General features: G+C 44.9%; 2 protein-coding genes across 2 annotated transcripts in view; both read right to left on the reverse strand.

The window, feature by feature from the left end:
• Window positions 1-576: 576 nt before the first annotated feature.
• adamts1 (ADAM metallopeptidase with thrombospondin type 1 motif, 1) lies at window positions 577-8,744 on the reverse strand. The gene is made up of 8 exons (XM_071387126.1): window positions 7,132-8,744; window positions 5,618-5,961; window positions 5,240-5,372; window positions 4,631-5,088; window positions 3,947-4,133; window positions 3,447-3,625; window positions 3,000-3,175; window positions 577-2,735 (listed from the first exon to the last, which is right to left on the reverse strand). The coding sequence occupies exons 1-8, from the start codon at window positions 7,754-7,756 to the stop codon at window positions 1,997-1,999; spliced, it is 2,841 nt and encodes a 946-aa protein (XP_071243227.1). The 5' UTR covers window positions 7,757-8,744; the 3' UTR covers window positions 577-1,996.
• Window positions 8,745-15,029: 6,285 nt separating this feature from the next.
• Window positions 15,030-26,352, reverse strand: part of LOC139566160 (A disintegrin and metalloproteinase with thrombospondin motifs 5) — a 29,635-nt gene continuing 18,312 nt past the window's right edge. The window contains exons 5-8 of the mRNA XM_071387125.1: window positions 22,466-22,649; window positions 22,055-22,230; window positions 19,947-20,122; window positions 15,030-18,383 (exon numbers count right to left, since the gene is read on the reverse strand). Coding sequence (XP_071243226.1) covers window positions 17,717-18,383; window positions 19,947-20,122; window positions 22,055-22,230; window positions 22,466-22,649 — 1,203 coding nt within the window. The 3' untranslated portion in view covers window positions 15,030-17,716. The remainder of the gene's footprint in view (window positions 18,384-19,946; window positions 20,123-22,054; window positions 22,231-22,465; window positions 22,650-26,352) is intronic.

Raw genomic sequence — 26,352 nt, forward strand, 5'->3', positions numbered from 1 at the left:
CTCTCTGCTGTCTATATAATCTTATTCATTATGGACAATTTTTTTTGCAATTCCTACATCAGGGCCGTATTCATAAAGCTTCTCAGAATAAGTGTACTGATCTAGGATCAGGTTCCTGCTGTCTATGTTATCTATTAATTCATTATTGACTAAAAGGCTAAACTGATTATACATCAGAGCCTGTATAGGAGTGCTGAGATCATAATGCATAAGATTACATGGACAGGGGGTACTGATTTGAGATCAGTATTCCTATCCTGAGACCCAGAGGAAGTCAGGAGGGGCCACTGAAACACTGCCACCCAGTGGAAAATATGTTTATTACACATTATCCATAAGGAAGACATGATCAGACATATGAGTATAGAAGGGGATTATGTTTATTACACAAATCCCACCATATATTTGCTGACGAGGGCCATGTTTGTGAGTACGTTTGTGCGGTGTTTGAGTGTGTGTGCACGTGCATAGAGTGGAATAGATTGAGGTGTGTGTATAGAGTCGAATCTATTGAGCTGTGTGTGTGTGTAGGGATGCGTCAGAATACCAAGACACACCACACTCGTGACAACAGTATATAGATCAACGTGATACTTTATTCATAAACCTAGGACCATATATATAATACTGTATAAATACTCTATATACTCTACATCCTTCTGTTATTTCAATATAATAACAAATAAAAATACAACAATAATAATAATAAAAAGCAACAAGATTATATTTAACAAAAATAAATTATGTTTGGATATTCTGTACAAAACGTCATCATTAAAAAAAAACCTTCTCGGAAGGCAGGAGAGACTTACTTATGAAGTAGTAGCAGGAGAGAAGCCACACACACGCGCGTTCGCTTGCTCACACACCTCTTTGGTCTAGGACGGGGCCGAGTGATATGGCTTTGAAATTGGTTTTGTTCAGTCCAGGATGCATATTGAATAATACGTCTATTGGAATGAGTCTATTGGGAGATTCTACTGGAATGTTAGCAGCACATATCAACTTATTCAGGAATGACCGAAGTTGATTGAAATGAACTGTATTGAGTTAGTTTGGTTGCATACAAAGTCGTATGGATTAGGAGGGACAATTCGGGTTTGTCTTTTGCTCCGCACCCTTTGAAACAGGAAGTGCCTCCAACCGATACAGGGAGTGGAATGTGTGGCAGTGAGACCATTCATTTGTTTCTAACACATATACATACATCCTCACCCCAAGGTAGCCAATTCTGTACAGTGATACATCTGGCATATATAGTCCCTCCAAGATGTCTGTCCAGTCCAGCTAGGACAGACAGCCCCCCCCCCCCACACACACACACACACACACACACACACACACACACACACACACACACACACACACACACACACACACACACACACACACACACACACACACACACACACACACACACACACACACACACACACACACACACACACACACACACACACACACACACACACACACACACACACACACACACACACACCAACACAAGCATGTCATTGGCACCTAAAGCAGCATGCTTTTTCGAAAGAGAAGTGTCCACTTAAACTCTTCCTCCATCTCAGCTCCACTGACATGGGTGGGGGGTAGAGGGAGGGAGAAGGTCACAGTGTGCCTGCATTGTGCCCCCATGCCAGCCCAGTGAGCAGCTGCACCAAGTCTGTGTGGTGTTCTAGGGGTGGCAGTGCCACGAAGCAGACCCAAACAATACTAAAGTCTACCCTCAAAGAAGCTGGAGGGAGTTGAGAGAGAGGTTGTTGGCTCTGCAGTGTCAGTCAATCAGTCGGCCACATTGGACCCCCCGAAAACACCCACGAAAGCACTCTGCTTGGGATGTAAACATTCTCATGATAGGTCAATGTGTTATCAGGCGCAAAGTTCATGACGATATGGTTGTTTTAGTCTTTTTCATTCATTCTTTCTTTCTTTCTTTCATGAGCTGTCCTTCAGGGACGTAACAATGAGGTGAGTCCCGACAGTCTTAGCAGGCGCTCTGGTTGCACAAGTCCAGCAGTGGTCGAGGCCTGTCTTTGGGGTCGCAGCTCTCGTGGGCAAGCGTACGCCCGTTGTGTCCCACGCAGCGTAGCGGGCGCTTGCGGAACCCACGGCCACAGCTCTTGGAGCACGCCGACCACTCCCCCAGGAACCATGAAGGACAGGGTTGTGGGGCGCAGGGGCGTGAAGCCAACGGGCGCAGCTCCTCCGGGCACTCCCGCGATGGCCGCCCCTGGGGATCCAGACACAGCACCTCCCTCTGTTGAGTACCGACCCCACAGCTCTGCGAGCATGGGCCCCACTCCCGCAGGGTCCACTCAGCGTCCCCCAGCTCCCGGATGGCATTGATGGACTGGCGGCGTGCCACCGTTCCACCACTAGGTGATGCCAAAGCGGGCCTCGGGGCAAAGTAGCTGTATTTGACACGGGGACGGGGCGAGTCGCCTACAGACAATACCTGGATGGTCAGGGCCTCGGGGAGGGGCGAGAAGCTGCGTAGACGCTCCAGGGAGGCGGAGCTACCGCTGTATCGCAGCAACGCCCCCTTGAGGGCGATGTCTGTTTCGAGAGTCATCAGCTTGTAGTCGCCGTTCAGGAGGTAGGTGCCGTCCTGGCGCAACACTGCCAGGTAGCTGTTGTCATGGCGACCACCACCGGGGGCACGTTGCTTCACGTCCAGGTGAGTGGCGCCAGCGGGGATGGTCACGACGTTCTGGTAACCAGGCCTGAGGGACAGAAAAACACAAGGGTCAAACATAGCCAATGGTAAAAAGTTATGCATAAGTGTAAGAGTTAAGTTAATTGTAAGAGTAAGAGACTGGGTTAAAAAGAGATGGCAGGGCTAAGAGGTTTAGAGTGATAGAGATAGATTAATTAGAGAAAAATAGGATTCTACAGACTGTAGTAAAAGTTAGTAAATGGGTTCAACTAGAAAACAGTAATTTCTAGTCAAAGATGGCTGTTTTGAGGTCATAGGTCATTGTTCTCACCTGGCACGCTCCAGGGCACCCGACACTTTCTTGCAGGTTGAGCCGTTGCCTCCGCACACGCCGCACTTGTCGAAGCGACGGCTGGAGCCGATGATTCGGTCACAGCCCGCCTTCACACACTGACCCTGCACACACACTGAGGTGGAGTCCGGGCTGCAGGGAGTACCGTCAGCCACCTTACGGTTGGAGAGAAACAAATGTTAGCCTAGTTAGCCTAGACAGTGTTAGCCTAGTTTGCCTAGACAGCATTAGCTTAGTCTAGTTAGCCTAGAGACAGTGTTAGCCTAGTTTGCCTAGACAGTGTTAGCTTAGCCTAGTTAGCCTAGAGACTGTGTTAGCCTAGACAGTATTAGCCTAGTTAGCCTAGGCAGTGTTAGCTAGTCTAGCTAGCATAGATAGTGTTTGTCTACATTTTTGCAAAAGTATCTGTGGTGTGACCTCACTTACCTTGGGTTTCAGAATGAAGAAGTAGCCCGTGCCCTTGGCCCGGCACACCAGCTTGCAGCGGTCTTTGGGCGAGACGCCGGCATATTTGGGAACCCACTCCACGCCCTCTCCCGAACCGAACGACACCTGTGACGAAATATCGTTGTGGGCCAGACACTGCTCCTCGCGGAACGACACACCTATAGAAAAAGAGGGATGAAGAGAGAGAGAGAGAGAGAGAGAGAGAGAGAGAGAGGTGTGATATTCACTGTTAGTTTAGCTTGAGCCTTAGGTTTACTTTACAGTAGGCTGTGATATTCAAATATGGCTATTCTCGAACGTGTAAAAAGTATAAGTATGGGTACAATATGCAAGTCAGTGGCCTATGTGCCTAAATAAGGTTGTATAATTTGAAAGTATAAATATATGAATATGTGTGTGTAATAAGAGTAATTACTGTATTAGCTATGTAATAAGCATGAACTAAGTATGTAATAGGTGTGGCTAGCAGAGGCGCTTACCGTTGCTATCAGGGCAGATTTCTGTGTTACATGAGCGATATTGGATCCTCTTGCCCTCGCAGTACTTGCCCCCGTTTTTGGGCAGAGGGCTATCACAGTCCCTGAAGGAGAACTGCACCCCTCCGTCGCAGGTACGGGAACAGTCTCCCCATGGTCCCCATACTCCCCAGGCACCGTTGACTGGAGTCTGCAACAGGAGGGGACATCATCGTCATTCATAGTCACACACACTAGCCCATATAACACTTCAATAGTCCTATAGGTAGTCCTATAGCTAAAAAGCTAATAGTCACACACACTTTAGCCCCTATAACAGGGGTACTCAACTCTTACCCTATGAATTCCAGAGCCTGCTGGTTTTCTGTTCTACCTTATAATTAATTGCACACACCTGGTGTCCTTGGTCAAAATCAGTCTCTGATAACAAGGTAACAATGAAAAAATGCAGTGGAACTGGCTTCAAGGTCCAGATTTGAGTTTGAGGGTCCTATAACATTTCAACACTCTTATAGCTAGTCTGATATCTAAAAAAATACATAACATTGGACCTAATCCAATGTATCTAAAACTAGCCAATCCCAAAGCTGCATTACACTTCCTTTCCCCCCAATGGACCAATTCCATCACTCCCATTGACTTTAAGACTTTGTCATAGGGCCGAGTTATAACAGTGTTAACACCCACCTGGTGACGAGCGGCCTCCGTCTTGCTCAGACAATGTCCCGCCAGGCAGAAGCTGTCATGGCCACACCGTGTCCCATCAGCCCACGGGAAGTTCTTGGTCTGACAGACCAGCAGTCCATTGGTTGTGGTCACTGTGCACCAGAGCGCCACACATGTGGTACTCAGGTCGGGACAGTGCTGTGACTCCTCCCCGAAAGTCAGGCGACATTGGCGGTCGGCGTCGTACACGGTTCCGGGTAGCGTGGCAGGCAGCGGCTGGGACTTGTGGGGCTTGTCCAATAGGCACTGGCCGTGTCCATTGTCCATGAAGGAGGTGACCATGAGGGCGGAGCAAGGCGACCAGGGCTGGAGTTGGTCCAGGTTGGACAGGGTGGATGCCATCATGTGCGAGCCCCAATGGTCACCGTTGACGCTGGCACACTGCTTAGAATCATCGTGGGGCATGTTGAACACGTGGCCTAAGGCACAAAAGAGAGGGAGGAATGGAGAGAGGGGAGACAAGGGGTTGGTTTGGGACTGAGAAACGAGATGTGTACTGTGTGTGGCCAGTGACAGAGATGTGAATGTATGGTGCATATGTGTCAGCTTGGCATCAGGGTGGCATCTTACCGAGTTCGTGTGCCACGGTGAATGCCGCCTGCAGCCCGTCGTCCTCGATGATGGAGCAGCTCCTCTCCGGGTCGCACACCGTGCCCACATCCGCCATGCCTAGCGTGTCACAGGAGTGGGCGCCGCACAGGTCCTATAGGGGGTGAGAAGGGACAAAACACATCTGTCAAACTCACTGCCTTTCCCACATACACACACAGACACATAACCCATATCATAAAGCAGAACCCTGTTTCAAATCAAAAGTAGTGAACTATATAGTGAAATGGGTGCCATTTGGAAAGCAACCAAGTAGTTGTGAAGGTGTTGCCTGTTACCACAGTAGACATCGGTGTAAACACATTGTGAAAACAGTGTTAAAATGCAAACGCAACATACCGTTCGGGTGAAGAGCACGGCCGTGTCGTAGTGCTCTGGGTGGCGGTCGCTGGGCGGGTTGTGCTGCCGCTGCCACTGGCAGAAGTTGCGGAGGGTCAGGGCAGCGTTTGACGACACCTGGGGGCCGCTCTCCTCCTCGTAGACCACCAGGAGCTTGACCACGGCTAGGCTGATGGAGTTGTGGATGGTGGGGTGGCGGTAGAGGCGCGATGCCACCGCCATGATGGTGAGCAGGTAGGGCTTGAGTCCGGCACCGTGGAACTCGGCCATGGACTGATCGGCCACGATCATGATCTCCACGAAGCGAGGCGTGGACACGAAGCGCTTGGACCGCTGGTGGTGGGCTGGATGGAAAGAGAGAAGAATCGAGAGAGGTGAGACAAACTGGCCTAGAATCAGACTTTTAAGACAGTTCTCTTGTGAGAGCCTGGTTTCTCTGGTTTAAATTGATGAACTGTTAGTCTGTAAACAGTCTGATGAGAGATGAGAGACTTGAAGATGAAATGTCAAATTGCTTATGGCGAATATCTGAGTAGTCACAAGTGATTTTATTTGAGTTGTAACAAGTGATACTACAGGCCATCATGGATTGTAGGCTACAAAGTTGTATTTTCTAGGGCAGATGAAGAGCGCCTGAGCACTGAGCAGATCGACCTCTCCAGATGTGTCTGGAACAGCTCCAGCGGCTCTCATTGGGTGACTCAGCAGCCCCTTACTGAAAATCCACATGCATTTCACATGTGATTATTACATGTTTTAGTTTTCCAAAAACACGTTTTTACATGAGTTCACCTGTGAAATTTCACGTGAAATCGTTTTCTCTGTATGGGCGTCTCTTCCTAAGGACTACATTCCCAAATTTACCTTCACTGGGCGGAAATTATGTGTGAGATGGGGAGAAGAAAAAAAATCGGGGAAAATTTCTGACAGTGCTGACCTGCAACGTGCAGTACCAGGAGGCGGCGAGACTAGTTTCCACCAGCCCCCGTCCCCGGCCCGTACCTCCCTCCCTCCGTCACTCCCCGCTCACTTCCTCTGAGCCTTACCCTCCCCCTTCTCCCCTTGCCTGCGTATACTGTCAAAGCTGAGCCCATTCCCCGTTAACCCTAGCTGTGCACCGGTCAAAGTATCGACTTATCCACCCTTACCTCAACATTTAAATATATAGCCTTCGCTGTGTGTAATTATTAGAGGCTCAGATGTTTGCGTAAAAGTGGTATTTTACGTATCACTCCAAGACAGAAGATGAGGTAGTTTGGATAGACAAATCCTCCAGCTAAACTCTGCCCGTTTCAGGAATTGAAGCCCCAGGACACGGCTGGTACAGGAATTGGGCCAGAGTCCTTTTCGTTTGCCATACATGACGTAGACACACAACACAACTAAGTGACTATCTGGAACAGCTTGGCTTATTGTTTCTTCTTACTAAAAGACGTAGGCCTATGAATATGATGTAAAGTCAGCATATTCCTAAATGGACCCAAGTCAAAGGTTTTATAAGTGTTAATGCGTACCTGGGTGGTCGGGGTTAGTGGTTCCATGGTTTACTTTTGTCTCCTGATTCTCTGGCAACCTGTCCTCGTCCTCGTTGACCCCACACTTTGAGCTGCTCTCCTCTGCAAAAGATTCCCGACCTCTCCGGCGAATGAGGTGGAGGTCCCCATCAATAGGCTGTGCATCAGTCGAATTATTGGGATAGATGAAGTACTCTTCACCTTGGAGGTAGAAGCCGCCCCGTAGTCCGTGGCACAGGTTGAGCGCAGCTGCGGAGTCCTCCTCCCCGTTCACCGTGCCTGAGAAGAAGCACCGAGTCTCGGCTGCGCTGCTGTCAGATTCCCGCTGCGCCTGCAACTCCGGGCTCCCCACCACATGGAACACAAACCCAGGTGCCAGGAAGGTCTGGTCCGGCTCTAGCTCCAAGACCACCCGTTTGCCAAATACGTCCAACCGGTATACCCGCATCTCCGACTCCTTCTCTCTCTCCTCTACCGAAAGGGTCCGGCCCTGCTCGGCTTCCCTCTCCGGCCGAACCGGGTCGAGTCTGACCGGTACAACTGTACTTTCCTCCCATGTGCCGTGCGCCGCGCTCACGCACAGAGCGGTAATCAAACTGAACGAGACGCAAACGAACCACATCATATTCCGTGTCAAACCCTTCAAACTGAAAGATACAATTATATTGAAGTGTCTGGCGGAAGCAAGTAAAATCCGTAAAAGACTCCACTAATAACAAAATAATATCAGTCCAAGAACTAAAACACCTCCAGAAATTGTGTAAGTGTAAAAAAACTAAAACAGAAACAAATCCAGTGCAAAACCCATTCAAAATAGTCTACAGCTCAAACTTCATATCTTGTTGCTTCAAGTTCGAGTCTTCTTATATTCTCTTGGTCGAAAAAAGCTCAGCAGTAGATAAATTCCAACTCTTCGGAACGTTGGTGTTTCTTTCAGCCCTCTCTTGAATACTCAACAGCTGTTTGAGTTTCTATGTGACTTCGGGCGCAGGTTTTTTTCTACTGTGCCGTCTAGTTTCTGCTCTGATTTTGCCTTAAAGACGGACAGATCCCGGCTCCCTATATATCCCCCTACTCGGGACTACCCCTTCCTGAAGCCCCTTTGATCTTTTAGAGACGAAATCTCGTGCGCAACAAAACGCAGACATAGAGACGTGCCATAATAATCAATCAATGTGGAGTGGGACGCGTTTGGCCCAGAACCATTTTTTCCCCTGCTCTGCTTGTAGGCGGGACTATAGCCCTCACTCCTCTCCCCATACCACCGTCCTCCCCCTAAACGTTCTCATCATTTACACAAAAAAACTCACATACTTTTCGCCCCTGCTACTTTTACGCTGTGCTCATATAGCCTATAAGCTATACCCAAACGTTGAATGTAAGGTGGCAGTGGTTTATCTGTGGCAGTGTTGTGGTGTCTGTGAAACTGGAGATGTGGGGATAGCAGGTCAGACATGGCAACCATCGCAACGGGGCTCGATACGGGGAGCGAGGAGTCGTTTGCATAACCTCAGTGCCAAGCGAGCTGTGCGCGGTGTCGGCCTGGTGGGTTTCCGTAGCTCTTCGGGGAGAGGGAGCGCAGAGGGGCCGGTGGGTTCTTAAGGTGGAATAGTCCCTTCGACGCATCTCCTTCTCCACTCAACCCTCCGAGGCCAGGGCCCCTCTCCTTGGACGGACACCCCCTCCCCTCCCCGCGCTCGTCATCCCAGCTCCTCTTCTCAAACATATGGTGCAAACCGCATCACTTGTGTAAATCCAGTACTCTGGAACCTTTCCAAACGAATTATCGACGGATTACTCGCCCCCTCCCAGTGACCGAGTAAATATTTGCTAAGTATTATATATCACGTTTGAATATTGATACACGACACACAAATAAAATACTAAACCCAACGGTTTCTATGTATGGTAAGTCTACTTACATGTACATCTTAGTCTTAACAGGACAGAGAAGTGGTACATACCGTACGGGAACAACACGAGACGTCACAGGTACAGTGCAGGAACACCAATAGCCAAGAGATAAAGATCAAGAGATAAGATGGATAAAGTGCCATACACGGTGGTCTCAGCCTCTTAGTGAACTGTGAGTCTGTTATGAGTATGGCCTGCCTGGCAAGTAGAGCATATGAGGGAAACATTTATAATCAATTTTTAACGCATTAGTTGGAGCCCGTCATATGAATTTAACTTACAATTTCGAGGGGAGAATTGTGACGGGCCACCTTAAGCGCAACAGCTCGAGGAGAGGGAATAGTTGTAGTGACATAGTAGTCCAGCAGATGTCAGACGTGGACCGTGGAAGGAGTAACAAAGGACCACCAAAGGCTCTGTTACTGCCATAAATCCAACACATGGCACATGCTATTCCCACGTAAGACTAGACTCCCTTAAAAAACAATATAAAAAAAATACACTCCTTTGGCTCAGCATTTGCATGTCACATATGTAAGGGAAAAAAATATTAATTGGTTGTATGGAAGATCATCATTTCTATCTTAATTAACCCAGGTATGGAGGCATTAGGGATTCTAAATCAAAAAAGGGCCGTAAAATGAACAGGGCCATGATACCAGCCTCAACTGTACACCTCTCTGTGGCATAGAGGGGCATCTAGTCCCAATTTTTGTTGAGAGGTCATTGATTGCCAAATCCAATATCTTTGAATTCATTCTGTATTATGAATGACATCTTGTCCTGTATGGCTCAGTTGGTAGAGCATGGCACAGCAGGATTTTGGGTTAAATTCCCGGCGCCACCCATACGAAAAATGTATGCATACATAACTGTAAGTCTCTTAGGATAAAACAGTCTGATCAATGGCATATATTTCAATGGACCTGGCACCTCTGCTATCTCTAAATGACTTCTGATTCTGAGGGCCAATGGTATTTTGGGAACACAAGGGAAGGCAATAGGTTGTTGTTGCTTTGTTTTTATTGGGTATTTCATTTAGGCACAGAAAAGGGTTTGCAAGGCGTAGTCATGTAGTATTATTGTGTTGGTGAAGATCATTTATTGGTTACAAAAGCCCTATAGCCTGCAGATGGCAGCACAACATCACATTTGACCTCAGTGTTCTCAGACTTCAGTAACACCGGACTGGAACTTCCATCAATTCTTACACTCTACAGGGCCACATAGGGACTTACAGTGACTCCACAGCATTCTTACTAGTCCCTAGAAAGGAGCAATGCACTAGAACATAGTGACCATATCGGCCCTTAAAGGGGCAATCTGGGATTGCTACATCCATTTTTAAACTTTTAAATGAGTGATCACTGAACCCCATATTTCCTCTGTAAAGGGAATCAGGGCTATTATATAATATCATATGCAGCTACACCCTGATTCTTGTACACATATCAGTTTCTTAAGGGAGTAACAGTTATTCCGCTATGTTAGTGGACATGTCATATGGAGAGATGGAGTCTACTACACCACATTTAGCACACATATTAATTTATATGAGGGCGTGAAGGTGAATAAGTACACTCCATCCCCATTGGCTATAAAAAGGAATGAATGTGACTACATTCTAGAGTGTGCGTGTGTGTAGGCGTGTGTGTCTAATGTGACGTCTACACTTTGGCATATCACACTCCATCCGCCCCTTCTCATCATGGAGTAGTTCATACAGTATGCCCTATGACCTTTGGATGTCTTTTTAAATAGCAACAGGGAAAACGCACTCACGCACGCACGCACGCACGCACTTCTACTCTCATCTGATCTGGGATTATGGTAAAATGATCTATCATCATCGTCATCAATCTTGTAGTGAAAGACAACACCTTAGTAAATGCAGGTGCAGGGGGAAGAAAAAGTATGCGATCACTTTAGAATTACCTGGATTTCTGCAAAAATTGGTCATAACATTTTATCTGCTCTTCATCTAAGTCACAACAATAGACAAACCCAGTCTGCTTAAACTAATAACACACAAACAATTATCATTTTGTATGTCTTTATTAAACACACCGTGTAAACATTCACAGTGCAGGTTGGAAAAGGTGTGTGAACCCTTGGATTTTAGAACAGGTTGACCCTCCTTTGGCAGCAATAACCTCAACCAAAGGTTTTCTGAGGTTGCGGATCAGAGGAATTTTGGACCATTCCTCTTTACAAAACTGTTTCAGTTCCACAATATTCTTGGGATGTCTGGTGTGAACCGCTCTCTTGAGGTCATGCCACAGCATCTCAATCGGGTTGAGGTCAGGACTGACTGGGCCACTCCAAAAGGTGTATTTTCTTCTGTTCAAGCCATTCTATTGTTGATTTACTTCTGTCCTTTGGGTTGTTGTCCTGTTGCATCACCTAACTTCTGTTGAGCTTCAATTGGCGAACAGATAGCCTTACATTCTCCTGCAAAATGTCTTGATAAACTTCGGAATTCATTTTTCTGTCGACGATAGCAAGCTGAGGCATCAAAGTAGCCCGTTGAGATGAGGTTTTGTTGTTGGTGTGCTGTGCCTTTTTTCTCTCCACACATAGTGTTGTGTGTTCCTTTCAAACAACACAACTTTAGTTTAATCTGTCCACAGAATATTTTGCCAGTAGCGCTGTGGAACATCCAGATGCTCTTTTGCGAACTTCAGACGTGTAGCAATGTTTTTATTGGAGTGGCTTCTTCCGCGGTGTCCTCCCATGAACACCATTCTTCTTTAGTGTTTTACGTATTGTAGACTCGTCAACAGAGATGTTAGAATCTTCCAGAGATTTCTGTAAGTCTTTAGCTGAGACTCTAGGATTCTTCTGAACCTCATTGAGCATTCTGCGCTGTGCTCTTGCAGTCATCTTTGCAGGACGGCCACTCCCAGGGAGAATAGCAACAGTGCTGAAATTTCTCCATTTATAGACAATTTGACTTACCATGGACTGACTTTTAGAGATACTTGTGTAACCCTTTCCAGCTTTATGCAAGGCAACAATTCAGACTTAGATGAAGATCAGATCAAATTATATATCAAATTTATGCAGAAATCCAGGTAATTCCAAAGGGTTCACATACTTTTTCTTGCCAGCCATTGAATAAAGAGAAGGGAAGAGCAAGTGTATGGTCTTCCTTAAACTCCATGAGGCGAGGGTGACACTAAACAGCAGCCAACTAGGTTTTTATGTTGCCTTTCTGAACTGTGACATATGCTGTGATTTATAATGGTTATACATTCATCACCTATCAGTTGTTTTCTCTCTTCTTCATAAAGAGTTGGAAAGGTCTTTGCGTTCTTCTCTCCTAGCTGTTATACTGTTGTAGATCGGTGTAGTCTGGCTGTCCGTCTCATTGTCAATAAAGATTTTTTAATGATTGAACTGGGATTTTAAGTCAGTCCATGAAGGGACTGATTACCGTACGTTCCATTTGACCTGAGTGCATTGTCACATGATCAAACAGGAGTAGTTCTGATCACATTGTGATGGGGCACAACTTTCACTGTAACCGCTGTATGCATGGTTGCATGACCATAGGCCATAATCTAAAACAATCTGGCAACAAGGCTTTAACCTCTTGTACATAAGGTCAGAGAGAGAGCGGGAGAGAGAGAGAGGGTGAAAAGCCAAAATGTGCAGTTTTGGCAGCCAAATATGTGTCCTCCTGCCACAGCCTGAGGGACAGCCAGTGAAAAATGCAAAGTAATGTTGATAATATTTCCCATTTAGCTTAGTTTTGTTTTGTCTTTCGTACCAGGTCATGTGTCTTCTCAGTCATGTTGACACTGGTCTACTACTGTTGCTTTAATGTATTGTTGTTCTGATTAATATTGTTGTTGTAGCTGTTATTAATGGTAATCCCATGTCCACTACTACTATTATTATTGCTGTTAATCCCACCATTTATTTATATATAAATATATATATATTTTGTGTATATATATACATACAGTGGGGAGAACAAGTATTTGATACACTGCCGATTTTGCAGGTTTTCCTACTTACAAAGCATGTAGAGGTCTGTAATTTTTATCATAGGTACACTTCAACTGTGAGAGACGGAATTTAAAACAAAAATCCAGAAAATCACATTGTATGATTTTTAAGTAATTAATTCGCATTTTATTGCATGACATAAGTATTTGATACATCAGAAAAGCAGAACTTAATATTTGGTACAGAAACCTTTGTTTGCAATTACAGAGATCATACGTTTCCTGTAGTTCTTGACCAGGTTTGCACACACTGCAGCAGGGATTTTGGCCCACTCCTCCATACAGACCTTCTCCAGATCCTTCAGGTTTCGGGGCTGTCGCTGGGCAATACGGACTTTCAGCTCCCTCCAAAGATTTTCTATTGGGTTCAGGTCTGGAGACTGGCTAGGCCACTCCAGGACCTTGAGATGCTTCTTACGGAGCCACTCCTTAGTTGCCCTGGCTGTGTGTTTCGGGTCGTTGTCATGCTGGAAGACCCAGCCACGACCTATCTTCAATGCTCTTACTGAGGGAAGGAGGTTGTTGGCCAAGATCTCGCGATGCATGGCCCCATCCATCCTCCCCTCAATACGGTGCAGTCATCCTGTCCCCTTTGCAGAAAAGCATCCCCAAAGAATGATGTTTCCACCTCCAAGCTTCACGGTTAGGATGGTGTTCTTGGGGTTGTACTAATCCTTCTTCTTCCTCCAAACACGGCGAGTGGAGTTTAGACCAAAAAGCTCTATTAATGTCTCATCAGACCACATGACCTTCTCCAATTCCTCCTCTGGATCATCCAGATGGTCATTGGCAAACTTCAGACGGGCCTGGACATGCGCTGGCTTGAGCAGGGGGACCTTGCGTGCGCTGCAGGATTTTAATCCATGACGGCGTAGTGTGTTACTAATGGTTTTCTTTGAGACTGTGGTCCCAGCTCTCTTCAAGTCATTAACCAGGTCCTGCCGTGTAGTTCTGGGCTGATCCCTCACCTTCCTCATGATCATTGATGCCCCACGAGGTGAGATCTTGCATGGAGCCCCAGACCGAGGGTGATTGACCGTCATCTTGAACTTCTTCCATTTTCTAATAATTGCGCCAACAGTTGTTGCCTTCTCACCAAGCTGCTTACCTATTGTCCTGTAGCCCATCCCAGCCTTGTGCAGGTCTACAATTTTATCCCTGATGTCCTTACACAGCTCTCTGGTCTTGGCCATTGTGGAGAGGTTGGAGTCTGTTTGATTGAGTGTGTGGACAGGTGTCTTTTATACAGGTAACGAGTTCAAACAGGTGCAGTTAATACAGGTAATGAGTGGAGAACAGGAGGGCTTCTTAAAGAAAAACTAACAGGTCTGTGAGAGCCGGAATTCTTACTGGTTGGTAGGTGATCAAATACTTATGTCATGCAATAAAATGCAAATTAATTACTTAAAAATCATACAATGTGATTTTCTGGATTTTTGTTTTAGATTCCGTCTCTCACAGTTGAAGTGTACCTATGATAAAAATGACAGACCTCTACATGCTTTGTAAGTAGGAAAACCTGCAAAATCGGCAGTGTATCAAATACTTGTTCTCCCCACTGTATATATTTTATTTAAATTTTTCGATATGTATACTTTGACAATGTAAGTAATAATAACTTGCCATGTCAATAAAGTCAATTGAATTGAATTGAGAGAGCGGAAGGGAGAGAGAGTATGACATTTGTAATGTCTTTATTATTTTGGATCTTCTATGAGTGTAATGTTTACTGTTCATTTTTATTGTTTATTTCACTTTTGTATATTATCTACTTCACTTGCTTTGGCAATGTTAACATATGTTTCCCATGCCAATAAAGCCCCTTGAAAAGAGAAAGAGAGAGAGAGGATACTTTGCTACTTTAGTTCAAGTCGCCCTTTCAAAAGAAGTTTCGTACCACAAGGGTCTTTCCTAGTAAATAAGAAAAAAGTTCTGGACACATCCAATAAATGAATGAAACCGACACAGAGCTTTTAAATATATACATTTTATATACATATATTCATGTAGATGACTAGAAAACACAATTTTCTTCAAAATGAATTATTCTGCACAGTCATATTCTTAGTTAAATAGTAAATATGATACAACATTACCATAATAATAAATAAATTCATCACATGGTTTTTTTTCACATACCAGTTGTACAAACAATAAATTACAAGTTCAGTGCTGTGTTTCTGTCGTTCAACGAAAGGGTCTTTTCCCATGGGAAGAGTCAAACAGTAATACATATACAGTATATTGGGGTGTGTGTGTGTTTGCATGCGTGTGGTTTAATTTTCTTTACATGTTTATGTGTGTGTGCAAAATGTATTCTGTACATATGTGATACTGGTGTTTCTATCTAAATGTGTATTGTAGTGTGCAAGTTAAAATGTGTGTATACATATGTGTGTATTACGCGTTAATGTGGGCCTAATACAGTGAAAATACTCTTAATTAAGTCATTTGGGGGTGTTGTGTATTCTTTATGTGAACGTGTGTCTGTGCCTGTGTATGACAAATAGTGAGTTGTGCCTGTGTTGCAAGATCCCATATGTATCCGCTATATTGCATGTCTATCACCACCCGTCAAAAGGGGTGTGGTTTAGCATTACAAGCTCGTGAGGGATAGAGGGATGACGGAGAATGGATGGTAGTGGATGTCAGAGTGAGAGAAAGACTTGAGTGTGAGAAATGGATAGCTTAAACAGGAACGTGTCAATATGTTGAATGGGAGATGGAGAGGAAGCGAGAGGGGGAGTGAGTGAGAGAGATGGAGAGAGAGATGGAGAGAGAGAGCGAGAGAGAGAGCTGTAGAAGTGTATTTGGTCAGGTATGACTGGGTTAGTTTCCCTCTTGCTGTATTTGCGAGTATCCAGTGCACACATTGTCATACTAGCAAGAATTGCTTTTTTTCCTAATCAGACAAACAGACAGAAAGACAGACAGACGTGGAGAGCCAATAAACACAGTGACAAAATGGTAGCGGCCCTCTAGCACCCGCATAGTGATACAAATGGAACTGAGGGTTAAAGTCCATTAACAGAGTTTAGGACACTGAGTATGACAAAAACACTATATGTTCACACTTGTATGTTCACAATATAAACAAACACACACACACACACACAAAGACAAACACTCAAATGTCAAGCTTAGCCCCACCCATTATGTAATCCTATATAATTACAACCTTTAACCTCCACAAAGGTCAGAGTTGAAGGGTCACCATGGTCTCTTGGCCCAGTGTCACTCTATAGGGGTCACTGGGAATTGGCAGTTGGTAGTGCTGAGCGATTAGTGCTTTTTGAGGTCGGTTCGGTTTCGGTTCGATTATTAAAATATAATCATGGTTTTCGATTTCAATCATTTTTGAAAACATTAAATGCACTATGCATTATGTGGGTTGAATGCTGTAACACAGAATAAAACAAGTAATAATTATAGTGACTGCCCAGTACTGCTTATCACTTACTAAAACATTTCAGTTGTGTATATTACATTTGTTTAATTTGATGATTTTATTATTTAATTCCAAGTCATTTCTATATATCTGCTGCCTATGCTGTCTGACAAAATCACTATCGCAGTAGTTTTTCAAAGTAAATAAGGCATACTTTTATGCCTGCTGAATACCAACTACCAACCACTTAGACTATGTATTTTCAGGTAGAGATACTTCACTAAGTAACTGCTCTCTATCCCACTCGAGTGCACATTCTTCTGTACTAACCTAATGTTGCAGGCATAAAAGAAACACAGACCGGCAATCTATTATGATCCTTGTAGTTAATTAGCATGTTTTCTGCACTAAACTATTTAGAATATTGGCCTGATGTAAACTACAACTCCCAACTAGACTACAACTCCCAGATCGCACAGGGCTTGATCTGATTTATTTCTAGAGAAACTGATCAATGTGCACATTGAGTCCACAGAAAAAAAACATAACTACATGGAATCCAAATAATTAAAACAAAGTCTGTCAATTAGTTGTTTAAAAACCAAAATAATAAACTAAATGTAGGTTAATCGCTCAGCACTAGCTGTTGGGCACAACTCTGCCCCAACTCAGTCTATCACTGTATGTCCATTTTCTGACCTGGGATGTTTGCAGTACGGTTCAACCCCATTTCTGGACTGGTTACAGTACGGATCGTTTGCTCTTGGTTGTGCCCCCAGGCTACTTCCTGGTCCGCAATCCAAAACAGGAAGTTGGATAGACCAATCTTATGTGGAGAATCGGCCGTGGGAGGAGCAAAAAGAAAAAAGGGGACCCCGAACGGAAGTGGAGAAAAAGTGCCCCACAACAGACTAGTACGGAGGCCCATGGTCCAGAGGTGCGCAGTCACACAAGACAAAGAGACAAAGCGGACAATCATGAAAAACCCACAGTAGCAAGAACATACAGAAAAGCAAACAAAAAAGTGTCATTAACAGAGGAATACAAACGAAACCTTCAGATAGAGGAGGGATTTGACAAGTGGGGGTTGATTGGGCGGCTGCACTATTCGGAAGTGTCCACATGTATCCGTCGTATGTCTGTAGCTGTGCCAAGCAGGGCCTGCCATAGTAGGGTGTGGGGTAAGGAAGAGGAGGGGTTGACTGTCAATAGCCAGTGTCTCTGTCTGTGTGTACCCCCTACTTTCATGGGAGTCTAGTTTCTGGTCCTCTCAACACTTTTTCACTAGGCATTGTTTGAAGGCGGAGAGGCGGTCGCCCAGAGGGCAGCCCTTGGCCAGCTTGGCCTGCGGGTCCTTGCACTGCACCGTGCGGCTCTGCCAGCCCGTGTCACAAGTCCTGGAGCAGATCATCCAGGGGCCAGTCACCCACTGGGGCCCAGAGGCCGCCGTCGACACCCCTGGGGCTCTAGAGAGAGCCAGAGCCGAAAACAGGGCCGATGTGGTTCTACTGCTTGATCTAGCAGAGGTGGTTGTTGTAGTAGTAGTGGTGGGTGTAGTTGTGGAGGTGTGCGGAGGAGGTGGCGGTGGTGGAGCCGAAACACGACGAGGCATGAAGAAGCTGTAGCGGATATCCAGGGGCCTCTTGGCGTCCGTGGCCAGAATCTGAACTGTAAGGGCCTCTCTGAGGGCCCCAGGGCCCATGCTGTGTAGCCACTCGTCCCGCTGGCTCCAGCCACTGTAGTTGAGCACCGAGCCGTTGAGGGGGATGACTGTCTCTGAGGTAGAGATCATGAACTTGCCGTTGAGAAGGTAGTCGCCACTGGGACGACGCAGGGCCAGGTAGGCTGTGTAACGGGGTTGGTCCTTGGGCTTGTGCTGGCGGACCTTGATGTGGGTGGAGCCCGCTGGGATCTTCACGACGTCTGTGTAGCCCTTACTGCATGGGGGAGGGAAAGAGGGGAAAAATAAGTTACAGGAGAGTGAGGAGTGTGTGTATGTCCCCGGTATGTTGTACACTACATGACCAAAAGTACGTGGACACCTGCCTGTCAAACATCTCATTCCAAAATCATGGGCATTAATATGGAGTTGATCTCCCCTTTGCTGCTATAACAGCCTCCACTCTTTTGTGAAGGCTTTCCACTAGATGTTGGAACATTGCTGCGTGGAATTGCTTCCATTCAGCCACAAGAGCATCAGTGAGGTCGGGGACTGATGTTGGGGTATTAGGCCTGGCTCGCAGTCGGGGTTCCAATTCATCCCAAAGGTGTTAGATGGGTTTGAGGTCAGGGGTCTTTTGCAGGCCAGTCAAGTTCTTCCACACCAATCTCGACAAACCATTTCTGTATGGACCTCGCTTTGCACACGGGGGAATTATCATGCTGAAACAGGAAAGGGCCTTCCCCAAACTTTTGGAAGCACAGAATTGTCTAGAATGTCATTGACGTTAAGACTTCCATTCACTGGAACTAAGGGGCCTAGCCCGAACCATGAAAAACAGCCCCAGACCATGATTCTTCCTCCACCAAACTTTACAGTTGGCACTATGCATTGGGGCAAGTAATGTTCTCCTGGCATCCGCCAAACCCAGATTTGTCCGTCGGACTGCCAGTTGGTGAAGCGTGATTCATCACTCCAGAGAACGCGTTTTCCACTGCTCCAGAGTCCAATGGTGGCGAGCTTTACGCCACTCCAGCCAACGCTTGACATTGCACATAATGATCTTAGGCTTGTGTGCGGCTGCTCGGCCATAGAAACCCATTTCATGAAGCTCCCGACGAACAGTTCTTGTGCTGACGTTGCTTCCAGAGACAGTTTGGAACTCGGTGGTGAGTGTTGCAACCGAAGACGGACAATTTTTGCGTACTACGCACTTCAGCACTTCGGCCGTCCCGTCCTGTGAGCTTGTGTGGACTACCACTTCGCGGCTGAGCCGTTGTTGCTCCTCGATGTTTCCACTTCACAATAACAGAACTTACAGTTGACCGGGGCAGCTCTAGCAGGGGAGAAATTTGACAAACTGACTTGAGGGAGAAGGGTGGATGTTAGAGGGAGTGAAAGAGTGAGTGTGAGAAATTGATATCATGAAGAAGAATGTGTCAATGTGTTGAATGAAAGATGGAGATGGAGAGGAAGACAATCTATAGACCATTCCATCAAATGTACTCAAGATGTACAGATACGTGAACATACAGTTTACCCTTTCTCTTTACAATCGAGTGCAACAGAGCAGAAGGTTCTGTTTTTATTTTTCAAAATAGTTTGAACGACTATTTTTTCCATTTGGCACCTGCAACTTACTACATGTGAGATTAATTACACAACAAACAAGAATCAGCCTCCAACCAAATATTTAGAATTTTGAATAATTAAGCGAAGACCATTTTTTGACTTTGAAGTGAAAAATCAAAATTTCAGTTTTGATTTGTCTTGTAAACACATTTAAACACCAATTGTTTATTCAATTTCAGTGTGTATATGTGTATGTGGGTTCCCTTACCTCTTCTTGGTGAAGTTGCCTATCACTCTGATGCAGCCAGTGCTGTCCCCTCCGCAGATGCCACACTTGTCAAACTGCAGCTTGGAGCCAATGATGCCGTCACATCCGGTACGCACACACTTGCCCTTCACACACACTGAGCTGCTGTACGGCCGGCATTCTGTCCCGTCCACCACCTGGAGGAGACATAAGATATTATCATCTTTGTTGTTGTTGTAGTCTTCATCATCCTCATCAGAGGCTCGCCTCGTAGGAGATTGTTGCTGATTACTGCCGAGGTGTGGTGGACTCCCAGGCGCTTTTAGCTGCCGAAGCATTACCCAGGTGGGTGCTACAGATTCGGTGGTAGATGTTCTAGCCTACCTACAAAGGAAGAGTATCTGTGAACTTCAAAGACAGAGGTGCCTGATGAAGAGCTGACTGACTGCCTGACTGTTATTTTTCCCTCGCCGGCTGTATGATGAACTATCGACGCCACCTGCACTCAACTCTACTTTACTGAACTGCATCATCGTTTATCGGTGGGAGATCATCTCCCTGAGATATATATTTTTAAAGCGACTGTGAGATTCTGTATGAATAGCGGTATATAAAATAAATCTATCATCATCATTATCATCATCAGTATTCTCACGGTCATCGTGGGTATATTATCTTGTACAGTGCCTTCAGAAAGTATTCACACCACTTGACTTTTTCAATTCTTTGTTCTGTTACAGCCTGATCTACACACAATACCCCATAATGTCAAAGTGGAATTTTGTTTGTAGAACATTTTTGAAATTAATAAAAATTAAAAGCTGAAATGTCTTGAGTCAATAAGTATTCAAACCCTTTGTTATGGCATGCTTAAATAAGTTCAGGAGTAAACATTTGCTTAAAACACATAATGAGTTGCATGGACTCGCTCTGTGGTCAATAATAGTGGTAAACATGATTTTTTGAATGACTACCCCATCTCTGTACCCCACACATACAATTATTTGTTAAGGTCCCTCAATCGAGTAATGAATTTCAAGCAAAAGAAAGGCACTGATTGGTAGATGTGTAACAAAACAAAAAAAACTGATGTTGAATAGCCTTTTGATCATGGTGAAGTTATTAATTACACTTTGGATGGTGTATCAATACACCCAGTCACTACAAAGATACAGGCGTCCTTCCCAACTCAGTTGTCCGGAGAGGAAGGATTTCACCATGCCTGTACACCAAGCATGTACAGAATAAAAAATATTCCAAAACATGCATACTTTTTGCAACAAGGCACTTAAGTAATACTGAAATTTACTTTTTGTCCTGAATACAAAGCGTTATGTATGGGGTCAACACAACACATCACTTAGTACCAATCTTCATATTTTCAAGCATGGTGGTGGCTGCATCATGTTATGGGTATGCTTGTCATCGGCAAGAACTAGGGAGTTTTTGGGGGGGATAAAAAGAAACAGAATACAGCTAAGCACAGGCAAAATCCTAGAGGAAAACCTGGTTCAGTCTTCTTTCCAACAAACACTGGGAGATGAATTCACCTTTCAGCAGGACAATAACCTAAAGCACAAGGCCAAATATACACTGGAGTTGCTTTCCAAGACGACATTGAATGTTCCTGTGCGGCCTAGTTACAGAATAAGAAAAATGGGCAAATATTGTACAATTCAGGTGTGCAAATCTCTTAGAGACTTACCCAAAAAGACTCACAGCTGTAAATGCTGCCAAAGGTGTTTCTAACATGTTTTGTCTCAAGGGGGTGAATACTTATCTAATCAAGATATATTAGGGATTTTGTTTTATTGTTAAAATTTTTCTTCCACTTTGACATTACTGACTATTTTGACCAAAAATGACAACTTTATCAATTTTAATCCCACTTTGTAACACAACAACATGTGGGAAAAGTCAAGGGGCGTGAATATTTTCTGAAGGCACTGTATATATCATTATCATGGGTATATATCATCATCTTTATCATTATCATACTAGCAGAACGGACACTACAAGTCGTGCTAACCAAAGGTAGTGGACTAGTGATAGTGGAAGACAGCACTCCAAAGTACTGTACCCTCACTCACACTCTTTCACTCCCCAGTGCCCTTCTCTTATTCACTCACCCTCTGCGAGAACACTACATAGTAGCCTGTGCCCTTGGCCCGGCAGGTCAGCTTGCACACATCTTTAGGCAGCACTCCTGCGAACTTGGGTACCCACTCCACAAAGGTCTTGACCCCCTTAGGGTCTGTCTGGGGGCCGTTCCGCACCTCACACTGCTCCTGGCGGAAACTCTTACCTAGAGGAGGTAAGTTCCACCACATGTTAGAGTGGGAACATTAGAACTTCAGACTGTGTGTGTGTGTGTGTGTGTGAGAGAGAGAGAGATAGAGAGACAAAATATTTACCATTCATTGATCTATTGTAAGCTTGTGTATTTGCATGAGCAAATGTATACTTGTGTGTGCTTATGTGTGTCTATAGCACTATGTGATCACACGCGTCAGCCTGTCAATCTGCAGTACTAAACTCACTGGGCGAGGGGCATGGGGTGACACTGCAGGACTTGTAGATGGCTCTCTTGCCGGTGCAGTAGCGCCCATTGTTTCGGGGCGGCGGGTTGTTACACAGACGCTGGGCGAACTGCACCCCTCCACCACACGTCCTCGAACATGCCCCCCACGGACCCCACGAACTCCAACTACCATGGTTAGATGCCTTGGAGAGGAGAATGAGGAGAGGAGAGCGGGAAGATGAAAGAGAAAGAGGAGATAGGAGAGCGGGAGGCGATATGAAAGAGATTGAGAGAGAGATAGAGAGAAAGAGAGATCAGAGGGAGAGAGGAAGGGGAGAGATAGGAGAGTACTGTTAAAGTTGCCTAGTGAGCACGTTAACAGTTGGATTGGCCGGCAGCCAAGCCACGTGTAAAATGTGTGTGTGTGTCTGTGTGTGTGATGCATGTGCTTATGTGTGTGTGTTTGATCCATTTGTGCATCTGCATGCACGTGATTGTCTGTGCAAGTGGAATACATTGAGAGGGGTGTGGGGCGGCATGAGGATAGAAATTAAAGTAATGTTCAAAGGCGACCCAGTACATCAAGGCAAAGTCAGACTGTAGCAATGTGCTATACTAGCTCACATGCTAGCCTACAACAAGTTGCCCCTAGATGCTGATCTTGGATCATTTTAGCATTTTCACAACTAATGGTTAAGGTTAGGATTGGGGGAGAGAAAGCTGATCTGAACTGTCTTGATTTTTTATGTATTGTCTCTATTCTTCTTTGTTTATTTGTTCTGTGTTTTTTTATTTTACATTTGTATGATTATTTCTTCTTAATTACTGGGCCTACTATCATTGGAGAGGCAACAGATGTTGCTATCATTATTACATCATCTAGAATGTTGATATTTGTGATGACATCACAAAGATACATCTATCCTGATTTACCTCTATGACATCAGCATTTACCATGGCAACGGATGGTGTAAACATTCCAATGTTACGCCATCCAGGCACAAATCAGATTCCATTTATTTCTGGACTGCTACCAACACTATCTGCTACTAGCTGCAAACACCTGCGAAATATTCAACCAAATCTATTCTATTTTATTGTACTCTATTTTTGGTACATTATATATTTCCTCATATTATTTGTTTTATTTGCTGCTTATTTCTATATATATATTGTTTGTATAGTATTTTGTATTGCTTTAGGTCTTGACGATGAAGGGGAGGTCACGGAGGCTGGCAGTCTCTAAAGTGAGTGTCAAGTTTCTGTATTTTACTTAATGTATTTGATGTACTTTGTGCATTTGACCGTTTATAAACATCCATGATATTATTAGACTAATGGTAACAAGTCCGTCATCATGGAAAGGTATAATGTTGTTAGTAGATCTGGGTTCAAAGAAGCCTAGTATTTGAAATCTTCAAAAATATATAATACTTTGAGCCTGTCTGAGGTGCCGGATGGGCAGGGTCCACACTTTTGGGAGTATTCCATTGGTTCCAATGTGCCAGGCAAGCTCAATCAAGCACAGATTTTAAACTCAGGTCTAGTTGTTAGATAGAATTAGAATACAGAGAACCTGTAGAACGAATCATTCTTATTCTATCTTACTACAACTATCAACCCATAGAATTAGAATGATTCATTCTATGGGTTCTATTCATTCTAATTCTATAACACTACAACTAACAACCTATATAACTACAATAATTCATTCTAATTCTATATTCCATCACACTACACTTCATTCTCTTGGTTTATTCTATGGGTTGTTAGTTGTAGTGGGTTCAGACCTGGGTTCAGGACCTTGTGCTCGATTGAGCTTTCCTGGCTCAATAGACCAATAGAATAGTCCCAAAACGGTAAACCCAACCCATTTAGCACTCCAAGCAGTATAGAGCAACGCTCAAGGTATTTGAAAGATTTCAAATAGTATTTGAACCCAGGTCTGAGTGGGTCATCATGACCAGAGACTGACTGTTGTGCTGAGATGGTCTGTAAAATGAACATGTACTCTCTTACTGACTTACAGAGTGTCATTCTTACAGACTGTCCTTCAGCTCAAAGCCATGGAGGAGGATAAGAAGAGGGTGGAGTCCAACCAGAAGAAGGAGGAGGAGTTTAGGTGGATGGAGGAGGAGTTTAAGAGGAGGGAGGAGGTAATGGAGAAGAGGGAGGAGCAGGTGGAGAGGAAAGAGGTGGAGGTGGAGAAGAGGGAGCTGCAGGTGGAGAAGAGAGAGGAGCAGGTGATGGTGGAAAGGAGGGAGGTAGCGGAGGAGAAAACGGGGGTGAAGGAGGAGAGGAAGAAGGTGGCGGAGGAGAGGAAGAAGGTAGCGGAGGAGAAAACGGGGGTGAAGGAGGAGAGGAAGAAGGTGGCGGAGGAGAGGAAGGAGGTGGCGGAGGAGAGGAAGGAGGTGGAGGTGGCAAGGAGGGAAGTGGAGAAGAGGGAGATGCAGGTGGAGAAGATGGAGAAGACTGCAGGGAGAGAAGGGAAGATTCTGAGAAGAGAGAGGCGGCAGATCATTCTGAAAAGCGAGTGGCTGATGGAAGAGAGGATGGCTGTCAGGGAGGAGAAGGAGAATGTTCAGAACTGGGCAGATGAAGTGAAGGTGAAGGTGGAGGAGGTGGAGGTGAAGGGAGAGGAGGTGGAGAGGGTGAGAGCGCAGCTGACAAAAGAGAAAGAGTTGACAGAGGGAAAGATAAGGAAGATGGAGAAGGAGAAGGAGAGGCTGAGGAAGGCGAGGAAAGCGGTGGAAAGAAACAGAGTGCAGATGGAGAGAGAGAGGATGGAGATGAATAGACTGGGGCAGGAGTCAATGTTGAAGAGATGGAGAGAGGAGGACTCTGGCAAAAAGAACAGAGCGATAGAGAAGAGAGAAAAGGACATCGCAGACAAGAAGTGGATGAGGAAGGAGTTGGAGAGGAGGAAGGAGGAGCAAGAGGCATTGGTGAATGAGAGACAGAGGCTGGTGAGTAGGATGGTCGAGAATGAAAGAGAAATGAAATCCTACAGGGGAAGTTGCTATGTAGCATTAAGGCGAGGAGTAGAACATTGTATAGCCCTAACCCAACACATAACCAATAAACTAACAATGGACTGTAACCCCTCACCTTTGATCCTAGGATTAACCTAACCCCCTTATGTCCTGTTTTTATTTTGTTGCAGCTCTCAATGGGTCGTTGTACCCCCCTCCTCTTCACCCGTAGGCCCCCTAGGGGGACCCCCCTCCAGCAGGTGTGAAACCTCCTGTCCTCTCCTGTGCTCTCCTCACCTATCCTCCCATCCCCTCCCCTCTCCTCTTCCCATCCAAAATAAACATGCATATTTTCATTGAACATTTTGTTTGCGATTACTTTGAAATAGATTGTTGGTCTAGATAGATCTACTGTATATTCTAGTTAGATGTCTAGTAAGTGGGTCTAGATATACAATATAGACAGTGTTTGGGAATCTACTCTGAAGATATAGTTTACCAAGCTACCAAATACTGCACACTGGAAGAAGTTAAGCTACACTAAATCTACCCTTAATAAAAAATATAGTTTACTTAACTCAAGTTACTAAATCTGAAATTGCAAGAACAGATCACTCTGGAGACATACTTTAACAGGGTGTGTAATTTAGCCTATTAAACACAAAACATGTGTTTCAAGTGAGAATTAGGCAGGTCTGCTGCTGAAAAAGAAAGGAAAGTCTTGCCAACAACCATATCTTTTTTAAGTAGTGTATATTTCCAGTAGTTAGCTACACCACTACATGGCAAAAAAGTAATTAACTACTGAAAACACTAACAAGCTACTTTAAAATGTGGTTAAATTACTAGTTACACTACATGTAGTTCACTACTCCCCAACACTGAATATAGATGTCTAGTTGGTCTAGAACTAAATTCTAGTTAGGTGACTACA

Source organism: Salvelinus alpinus, chromosome 38, assembly GCF_045679555.1.
Source record: "Salvelinus alpinus chromosome 38, SLU_Salpinus.1, whole genome shotgun sequence".
NCBI lineage: Eukaryota > Metazoa > Chordata > Actinopteri > Salmoniformes > Salmonidae > Salvelinus > Salvelinus alpinus.